At 53.8% G+C, this 10,466-nt stretch overlaps 1 protein-coding gene across 1 annotated transcript in view; it reads left to right on the forward strand.

Moving 5' to 3' along the window:
- Nucleotides 1-10,466, forward strand: part of LOC118379804 (ceramide glucosyltransferase-B) — a 68,573-nt gene that overhangs the window by 57,435 nt on the left and 672 nt on the right. Inside the window, exons 7-9 of the mRNA XM_052517515.1 lie at nt 5,958-6,044; nt 8,063-8,249; nt 10,321-10,466. The exon at nt 10,321-10,466 is cut by the window's right edge and continues 672 nt beyond it. Of these exons, the coding sequence (XP_052373475.1) occupies nt 5,958-6,044; nt 8,063-8,249; nt 10,321-10,466 (420 nt within the window). The remainder of the gene's footprint in view (nt 1-5,957; nt 6,045-8,062; nt 8,250-10,320) is intronic.

Here is a 10,466-nt window from a genome sequence, read left to right on the forward strand (position 1 = left end):
GAGGAGTTGACTGTGTTAACGCTAGGAGGAGTTGACTGTGTTGGGAGGAGTTGACTGTGTTAACGCTGGGGAGGAGTTGACTGTGTTAACGCTAACGCCGGGAGGAGTTGACTGTGTTAACGCTAGGAGGAGTTGACTGTGTTACGCTGGGAGGAGTTGACTGTGTTAACGCTGGGAGGAGTTGACTGTGTTAACGCTAGGAGGAGTTGACTGTGTTAACGCTAGGAGGAGTTGACTGTGTTAACGCTAGGAGGAGTTGACTGTGTTAACGCTAGGAGGAGTTGACTGTGTTAACGCTGGGAGGAGTTGACTGTGTTAACGCTGGGAGGAGTTGACTGTGTTAACGCTGGGAGGAGTTGACTGTGTTAACGCTGGGAGGAGTTGACTGTGTTAACGCTGGGAGGAGTTGACTGTGTTAACGCTAGGAGGAGTTGACTGTGTTAACGCGGGGAGGAGTTGACTGTGTTAACGCTAGGAGGAGTTGACTGTGTTAACGCTAGGAGGAGTTGACTGTGTTAACGCTGGGAGGAGTTGACTGTGTTAACGCGCGGGAGGAGTTGACTGTGTTAACGCTAGGAGGAGTTGACTGTGTAACGCGGGAGGAGTTGACTGTGTTACCGCTAGGAGGAGTTGACTGTGTTAACGCTGGGAGGAGTTGACTGTGTTAACGCTAGGAGGAGTTGACTGTGTTAACGCTAGGAGGAGTTGACTGTGTTAACGCTAGGAGGAGTTGACTGTGTTAACGCTAGGAGGAGTTGACTGTGTTACGCTAGGAGGAGTTGACTGTGTTAACGCCGGGAGGAGTTGACTGTGTTAACGCTGGGAGGAGTTGACTGTGTTAACGCTGTGACTGTGTTAACGCTAGGAGGAGTTGACTGTGTTAACGCTAGGAGGAGTTGACTGTGTTAACGCTAGGAGGAGTTGACTGTGTTAACGCTAGGAGGAGTTGACTGTGTTAACGCTAGGAGGAGTTGACTGTGTTAACGCTAGGAGGAGTTGACTGTGTTAACGCTAGGGAGGAGTTGACTGTGTTAACGCTAGGAGGAGTTGACTGTGTTAACGCTAGGAGGAGTTGACTGTGACTGGGAGGAGTTGACTGTGTTACCGCTGGGAGGAGTTGACTGTGTTAACGCTGGGAGGAGTTGACTGTGTTAACGGCTGGGAGGAGTTGACTGTGTTAACGCTGGGAGGAGTTGACTGTGTTAACGCTAGGAGGAGTTGACTGTGTTAACGCTGGGAGGAGTTGACTGTGTTAACGCTGGGAGGAGTTGACTGTGTTAACGCTAGGAGGAGTTGACTGTGTTAACGCTAGGAGGAGTTGACTGTGTTAACGCTAGGAGGAGTTGACTGTGTTAACGCTAGGAGGAGTTGACTGTGTTAACGCTGGGAGGAGTTGACTGTGTTAACGCTAGGAGGAGTTGACTGTGTTAACGCTAGGAGGAGTTGACTGTGTTAACGCTGGGAGGAGTTGACTGTGTTAACGCTAGGAGGAGTTGACTGTGTTAACGCTAGGAGGAGTTGACTGTGTTAACGCTGGGAGGAGTTGACTGTGTTAACGCTAGGAGGAGTTGACTGTGTTAACGCTAGGAGGAGTTGACTGTGTTAACGCTAGGAGGAGTTGACTGTGTTAACGCTAGGAGGAGTTGACTGTGTTAACGCTGGGAGGAGTTGACTGTCTAACGCTAGGAGGAGTTGACTGTGTTACGCTAACGCTGGGGAGGAGTTGACTGTGTTAACGCCGGGAGGAGTTGACTGTGTTAACGCTGTGTTAACGCTAGGAGGAGTTGACTGTGTTAACGCTAGGAGGAGTTGACTGTGTTAACGCTAGGAGAGTTGACTGTGTTAACGCTAGGAGGAGTTGACTGTGTTAACGCTGGGAGGAGTTGACTGTGTTAACGCTAGGAGGAGTTGACTGTGTTAACGCTAGGAGGAGTTGACTGTGTTAACGCTCAGGAGGAGTTGACTGTGTTAACGCTAGGAGGAGTTGACTGTGTTAACGCTGGGAGGAGTTGACTGGTTAACGCTAGGAGGAGTTGACTGTGTTAACGCTAGGAGGGTTGACTGTGTTAACGCCGGGAGGAACTGTGTCCTGGGAGGAGTTGACTGTGTTAACGCCAGGGAGGAGTTGACTGTGTTAACTGAAAGGAGGAGTTGACTGTGTTAACGCTGGGAGGAGTTGACTGTGTTAACTGGGAGGAGTTGACTGTGTTAACGCCGGAGGAGTTGACTGTGTTAACGCTGGGAGGAGTTGACTGTGTTAACGCTAGGGAGGAGTTGACTGTGTTAACGCTAGGAGGAGTTGACTGTGTTAACGCTAGGAGGAGTTGACTGTGTTAACGCTGGGAGGAGTTGACTGTGTTAACGCTGGGAGGAGTTGACTGTGTTAACGCTGGGAGGAGTTGACTGTGTTAACGCTGGGAGGAGTGACTTGTTAACTGTGTGGCCGGGAGGAGTTGACTGTGTTAACGCTAGGAGGGAGTTGACTGTGTTGCGCCGGGAGGAGTTGACTGTGTTAACGCCGGGAGGAGTTGACTGTGTTAACGCTGGGAGGAGTTGACTGTGTTAACGCTAGGAGGAGTTGACTGTTAACGCTGGGAGGAGTTGACTGTGTTAACGCTAGGAGGAGTTGACTGTGTTAACGCTAGGAGGAGTTGACTGTGTTAACGCTAGGAGGTGTTGACTGTGTTAACGCTAGGAGGAGTTGACTGTGTTAACGCTGGGAGGAGTTGACTGTGTTAACGCTAGGAGGAGTTGACTGTGTTAACGCTAGGAGGAGTTGACTGTGTTAACGCTGGGAGGAGTTGACTGTGTTGAACGCTGGGAGGAGTTGACTGTGTTCCGCTAGGGAGGAGTTGACTGTGTTAACGCTGGGAGGAGTTGACTGTGTTAACGCTAGGAGGAGTTGACTGTGTTAACGCTAGGAGGAGTTGACTGTGTTAACGCTGGGAGGAGTTGACTGTGTTAACGCTGGGAGGAGTTGACTGTGTTAACGCTGGGAGAGGAGTTGACTGTGTTAACGCTAGGAGGAGTTGACTGTGTTAACGCTAGGAGGAGTTGACTGTGTTAACGCTAGGAGGAGTTGACTGTGTTAACGCTAGGAGGAGTTGACTGTGTTAACGCTGGGAGGAGTTGACTGTGTTAACGCTGGGAGGAGTTGACTGTGTTAACGCTGGGAGGAGTTGACTGTGACGCTGGGAGGAGTTGACTGTGTTAACGCTGGGAGGAGTTGACTGTGTTAACGCTGGAGGAGTTGACTGTGTAACGCTGGGAGGAGTTGACTGTGTTAACGCTGGGAGTTGACTGTTGACTGTGTTAACGCTAGGAGGAGTTGACTGTGTTAACGCTGGGAGGAGTTGACTGTGTTAACTGGGAGGGTTGACTGTGTTACCGCTAGGAGGAGTTGACTGTGTTAACGCTAGGAGGAGTTGACTGTGTTACGCTAGGAGGAGTTGACTGTGTTAACGCTAGGAGGAGTTGACTGTGTTAACGCTGGGAGGAGTTGACTGTGTTAACGCTGGGAGGAGTTGACTGTGTTAGCAAAGGGAGTTGACTGTGTTCCGCTGGGAGTTGACTGTGTTATGCCACGCTGGAGGAGTTGACTGTGTTAACGCTAGGAGGAGTTGACTGTGTTAACGCTAGGAGGAGTTGACTGTGTTAACGCTAGGAGGAGTTGACTGTGTAACGCTAGGGAGGAGTTGACGCTAGGAGGAGTTGACTGTGTTAACGCTAGGAGGAGTTGACTGTGTTAACGCTAGGAGGAGTTGACACACACACGCTAGTTGACACGCTAGGAGGAGTTGACTGTGTTAGGACTGCTGTGTGCTCCAGGAGGAGTTGACTGTGTCAACGCTAGGAGGAGTTGACTGTGTTAACGCTAGGAGGAGTTGACTGTGTTAACGCTAGGAGGAGTTGACTGCTGTTAACGCTAGTGGGGAGTTGACTGTGTTAACGCTGGGAGGAGTTGACTGTGTGTGCGCACACGCTGGAGGAGTTGACTGTGTAACGCTAGGAGGAGTTGACTGTGTTAACCAGGAGGAGTTGACTACGCTAGGGAGGAGTTGACTGTGTGCGCTAGGAGGAGTTGACTGTGTTAACGCCGGGAGGAGTTGACTGTGTTAGTGACGCTACGCCGGGAGGAATCTGTGTGTTGCGCTGTGTTAACTGTGCAGCCCAGTGCGCTAGAGCCAGGAGTTGACTGTGTTAACGCGGGAGGGCTGGCTATGTGCCAGGAGGGTTTAACTGTGTTGCGCGGGAGCCCAGTTGACCGCTAGGAGGAGTTGACTGTGTTGCACGCCGGGAGGAGTTGACTGTGTTAACGCTAGGAGGAGTTGACTGTGTTAACGCTAGGAGGAGTTGACTGTGTTAACGCTGGGAGGAGTTGACTGTGTAGTTGACGCTAGGAGAGGTTGACTGTGTTAACGCTAGGAGGAGTTGACTGTGTTAAGCAGTTGCTGTTAGAGGAGTTGACTGTGTTAACGCTAGGAGGAGTTGACTGTGTTAACGCTAGGAGGAGCTTGACTGTGTTAACGCTAGGAGGAGTTGACTGTGTTAACGCTAGGAGGAGTTGACTGTGTTACGGCTGGGAGGAGTTGACTGTGTTAACGCTAGGAGGAGTTGACTGTGTTAACGCTAGGAGGAGTTGACTGTGTTAACGCTAGGAGGAGTTGACATGTCACATGACCTTATTCTATTTGTTTTCTATTTAATTTCTATTGTTTACATCTTTGCCTTCTAGTCCTCCCCCAACACGCTGGCCCGTCTCTCGTCCTCCCCCAACACGCTGGCCCATCTCTCGTCCTCCCCCAACACGGTGGCCCGTCTCTAGTCCTCCCCCAACACGCTGGCCCGTCTCTAGTCCTCCCCAACACGGTGGCCCGTCTCTAGTCCTCCCCAACACGGTGGCCCGTCTCTGTAGCCCTCCCCCAACACGGTGGCCCGTCTCTCGTCCTCCCCCAACACGGTGGCCCGTCTCTCGTCCTCCCCCAACACGGTGGCCCGTCTCTCGTCCTCCCCAACACGGTGGCCCGTCTCTAGCCCTCCCCAACACGGTGGCCCGTCTCTCGTCCTCCCCCAACACGGTGGCCCGTCTCTAGCCCTCCCCCAACACGGTGGCCCGTCTCTAGCCCTCCCCCAACACGGTGGCCCGTCTCTAGCCCTCCCCCAACACGGTGGCCCGTCTCTAGCCCTCCCCCAACACGGTGGCCCGTCTCTAGCCCTCCCCCAACACGGTGGCCCGTCTCTAGCCCTCCCCCAACACGGTGGCCCGTCTCTAGCCCTCCCCCAACACGGTGGCCCGTCTCTAGTCCTCCCCCAACACGGTGGCCCGTCTCTAGTCCTCCCCCAACACGGTGGCCCGTCTCTAGTCCTCCCCCAACACGGTGGCCCGTCTCTAGTCCTCCCCCAACACGGTGGCCCGTCTCTAGTCCTCCCCCAACACGGTGGCCCGTCTCTAGTCCTCCCCCAACACGGTGGCCCGTCTCTAGTCCTCCCCCAACACGGTGGCCCGTCTCTAGTCCTCCCCCAACACGGTGGCCCGTCTCTAGTCCTCCCCCAACACGGTGGCCCGTCTCTCGTCCTCCCCTAACACGGTGGCCCGTCTCTAGTCCTCCCCCAACACGGTGGCCTGTTATATTGATTATCGTGCCACCAAACATCAGTAATTGATCGTGCTGTGGTATGGTTTATTGATACGCTTCCATTGGAATGAGACCCTGGTCTCAATTGCGCTACCCTGAAAAAAAATAGTGTATGGCTGTGGTCCAGGTCCTACTATAGGTGTTAGACAGGAAGTCCATGATGAAGGCTCCTCACCCTGAATATAGGCCAGGACAAACTGAAACGCAAGCTAATTTAACCCAAACCACTGCTAGCTAACAATCAATGGGAGTGATTGCAACTTGAACTTCCCTTTTTAACTGAAGGCTCATTGTTTCCTTTGTCCCTCCCTTTTCTCACAGGGGATGGAAGTTCTCCATGGCAACACAGGTAGCCATGCAGAACTCTGGGTCCTATTCGATTGCTCAGTTCCAGTCCCGCATGATCAGGTAAGCCATTGGGGCTTTGTGTTTGTCCCTGTATCTCATAGTGGAAGACCCAGAGCTATAAAGTGTCTCACACACCCATTGTTCTAGAGCAGGGGTGTCAAAGTGAGTTCCCCGCAGGGCCACGGGTCTGTGGGAACTGATTTCCCCTTTAGGGCCACGGGTCTGTGGGAACTGAGTTCCCTGGAGGGCCACGGGTCTGTGGGAACTGAGTTCCCTGGAGGGCCACGGGTCTGTGGGAACTGAGTTCCCTGGAGGGCCACGGGTCTGTGGGAACTGAGTTCCCTGGAGGGCCACGGGTCTGTGGGAACTGAGTTCCCTGGAGGGCCACGGGTCTGTGGGAACTGAGTTCCCCGGAGGGCCACGGGTCTGTGGGAACCGAGTTCCCGGAGGGCCACGGGTCTGTGGGAACCGAGTTCCCCGGAGGGCCACGGGTCTGTGGGAACCGAGTTCCCCGGAGGGCCACGGGTCTGTGGGAACCGAGTTCCCCGGAGGGCCACGGGTCTGTGGGAACCGAGTTCCCCGGAGGGCCACGGGTCTGTGGGAACCGAGTTCCCCGGAGGGCCACGGGTCTGTGGGAACCGAGTTCCCCGGAGGGCCACGGGTCTGTGGGAACCGAGTTCCCCGGAGGGCCACGGGTCTGTGGGAACCGAGTTCCCGGAGGGCCACGGGTCTGTGGGAAAGAGTTCCCCGGAGGGCCACGGGTCTGTGGGAACAGAGTTCCCCGGAGGGCCACGGGTCTGTGGGAACCGAGTTCCCCGGAGGGCCACGGGTCTGTGGGAACCGAGTTCCCCGGAGGGCCACGGGTCTGTGGGAACTGAGTTCCCTGGAGGGCCACGGGTCTGTGGGAACTGAGTTCCCTGGAGGGCCACGGGTCTGGGGCCACGGGTCTGTGGGAACCGAGTTCCCTGGAGGGCCACGGGTCTGTGTGATTTTGCTCTTCTTTAGACCTGATGGATCCGTGAAGACCACAGCAGACACAGCCCTCCAGGAACTGAGTTCCCTGGAGGGCCACGGGTCTGTGTGATTTTGCTCTTCTTTAGACCTGATGGATCCGTGAAGACCACAGCAGACACAGCCCTCCAGGAACTGAGTTCCCTGGAGGGCCACGGGTCTGTGTGATTTTGCTCTTCTTTAGACCTGATGGATCCGTGAAGACCACAGCAGACACAGCCCTCCAGGAACTGAGTTCCCATGAGGGCCACGGGTCTGTGTGATTTTGCTCTTCTTTAGACCTGATGGATCCGTGAAGACCACAGCAGACACAGCCTCCAGGAACTGAGTTCCCTGGAGGGCCACGGGTCTGTGGGAACCGAGTTCCCTGGAGGGCCACGGGTCTGTGGGAACCGAGTTCCCTGGAGGGCCACGGGTCTGTGTGATTTTGCTCTTCTTTAGACCTGATGGATCCGTGAAGACCACAGCAGACACAGCCCTCCAGGAACTGAGTTCCCTGGAGGGCCACGGGTCTGTGGGAACCGAGTTCCCCGGAGGGCCACGGGTCTGTGGGAACAGAGTTCCCGGAGGGCCACGGGTCTGTGGGAACAGAGTTCCCCGGAGGGCCACGGGTCTGTGGGAACAGAGTTCCCCGGAGGGCCACGGGTCTGTGGGAACAGAGTTCCCCGGAGGGCCACGGGTCTGTCAGAACCGAGTTCCCCGGAGGGCCACGGGTCTGTGGGAACTGAGTTCCCTGGAGGGCCACGGGTCTGTGTGATTTTGCTCTTCTTTAGACCTGATGGATCCGTGAAGACCACAGCAGACACAGCCCTCCAGGAACTGAGTTCCCATGAGGGCCACGGGTCTGTGTGATTTTGCTCTTCTTTAGACCTGATGGATCCGTGAAGACCACAGCAGACACAGCCCTCCAGGAACCGAGTTCAACACATGGTTCTAGTTTATATCAGCATGTTTATTTAGCTGTTGTATTAGTCTCTTAGTAGTCCATATGAAGTCCACTGACTGGCCTGCTACATTTGGAGGAAAATTCTTCAGTTTCTACTATGCTGTCTGATCCTCCCTCTCAGGTGGGCCAAGCTTCGTATCAACATGCTCCCCGCCACCGTCTGTGAGCCCATCTCAGAGTGTTTCCTAGCCAGCCTGATCATTGGCTGGGCCGCGCATCACGTCTTCCACTGGGATATTATGGTCTTCTTCATGTGCCACTGTCTGGCGTGGTTCATCTCTGATTACATCCAGCTCCGAGGAGTTCAGGTACACACACACACACACACACACACACACACACACACACACACACACACACACACACACACTGTCTAGTATGGTGCATCCTGATTACATCCAGCTCCGAGGAGTTCAGGTACACACACACACACACACACACACACACACACACACACACACACACACACACACACACACACACACACACACACACACACACACACACACACACACACACACACACACACACACACACTGTCTAGTATGGTTCATCCTGACTACATCTAGCTTCGAGGAGTCCACAGGTGGTGTAGGTAGTGGATGGAGTACTCTCTATTCCTAACACTATACTGGCTCGCAATAGCGGCTTTCACATTGTCCATTGTCACACTTAATCTGTACAGCCCAGTGCTAGCTAGAGCCAGAGAGGTATAATCTGTGCAGCCCAGTGCTAGCTAGAGCCAGAGAGGTATAATCTGTACAGCCCAGTGCTAGCTAGAGCCAGAGAGGTATAATCTGTGCAGCCCAGTGCTAGCTAGAGCCAGAGAGGTATAATCTGTACAGCCCAGTGCTAGCTAGAGCCAGAGAGGTATAATCTGTGCAGCCCAGTGCTAGCTAGAGCCAGAGAGGTATAATCTGTGCAGCCCAGTGCTAGCTAGAGCCAGAGAGGTATAATCTGTACAGCCCAGTGCTAGCTAGAGCCAGAGAGGTATAATCTGTGCAGCCCAGTGCTAGCTAGAGCCAGAGAGGTATAATCTGTACAGCCCAGTGCTAGCTAGAGCCAGAGAGGTATAATCTGTACAGCCCAGTGCTAGCTAGAGCCAGAGAGGTATAATCTGTACAGCCCAGTGCTAGCTAGAGCCAGAGAGGTATAATCTGTACAGCCCAGTGCTAGCTAGAGCCAGAGAGGTTTAATCTGTGCAGCCCAGTGCTAGCTAGAGCCAGAGAGGTATAATCTGTACAGCCCAGTGCTAGCTAGAGCCAGAGAGGTTTAATCTGTACAGCCCAGTGCTAGCTAGAGCCAGAGAGGTATAATCTGTGCAGCCCAGTGCTAGTTAGAGCCAGAGAGGTTTAATCTGTGCAGCCCAGTGCTAGCTAGAGCCAGAGAGGTTTAATCTGTACAGCCCAGTGCTAGCTAGAGCCAGAGAGGTATAATCTGTACAGCCCAGTGCTAGCTAGAGCCAGAGAGGTATAATCTGTACAGCCCAGTGCTAGCTGGAGCCAGAGAGGTTTAATCTGTGCAGCCCAGTGCTAGCTAGAGCCAGAGAGGTATAATCTGTACAGCCCAGTGCTAGCTAGAGCCAGAGAGGTATAATATGTACAGCCCAGTGCTAGCTAGAGCCAGAGAGGTTTAATCTGTGCAGCCCAGTGCTAGCTAGAGCCAGAGAGGTTTAATCTGTGCAGCCCAGTGCTAGCTAGAGCCAGAGAGGTTTAATCTGTACAGCCCAGTGCTAGCTAGAGCCAGAGAGGTTTAATCTGTACAGCCCAGTGCTAGCTAGAGCCAGAGAGGTTTAATCTGTACAGCCCAGTGCTAGCTAGAGCCAGAGAGGTTTAATCTGTACAGCCCAGTGCCAGCTAGAGCCAGAGAGGTATAATCTGTACAGCCCAGTGCTAGCTAGAGCCAGAGAGGTATAATCTGTACAGCCCAGTGCTAGCTAGAGCCAGAGAGGTATAATCTGTACAGCCCAGTGCTAGCTAGAGCCAGAGAGGTATAATCTGTGCAGCCCAGTGCTAGCTAGAGCCAGAGAGGTTTAATCTGTACAGCCCAGTGCTAGCTAGAGCCAGAGAGGTATAATCTGTACAGCCCAGTGCCAGCTAGAGCCAGAGAGGTTTAATCTGTACAGCCCAGTGCTAGCTAGAGCCAGAGAGGTTTAATCTGTACAGCCCAGTGCTAGCTAGAGCCAGAGAGGTTTAATTTGTACAGCCCAGTGCTAGCTAGAGCCAGAGAGGTTTAATCTGTACAGCCCAGTGCTAGCTTGAGCCAGAGATGTTCGAAAGTCAAGAGACTCGAGTAGCGACTACTTCCTGTACCTTGAGACAGACACATGGAGAATAAAGCTGTCGCCGGAAATCAATATTCCTTGATTTCATCTCACAGGGCGGTGCGCCGGCCTTCTCCAAACTGGACTACGCTGTAGCCTGGTTCATCAGAGAGTCCATGACCATTCAGATCTTTCTATCGGCCCTGTGGGACCCCACCATCAGCTGGAGAACGGGGCGCTACAGGTTACGCTGCGGAGGTAC

Source organism: Oncorhynchus keta, unplaced genomic scaffold, assembly GCF_023373465.1.
Source record: "Oncorhynchus keta strain PuntledgeMale-10-30-2019 unplaced genomic scaffold, Oket_V2 Un_scaffold_8424_pilon_pilon, whole genome shotgun sequence".
NCBI classification, from domain to species: Eukaryota; Metazoa; Chordata; class Actinopteri; order Salmoniformes; family Salmonidae; genus Oncorhynchus; species Oncorhynchus keta.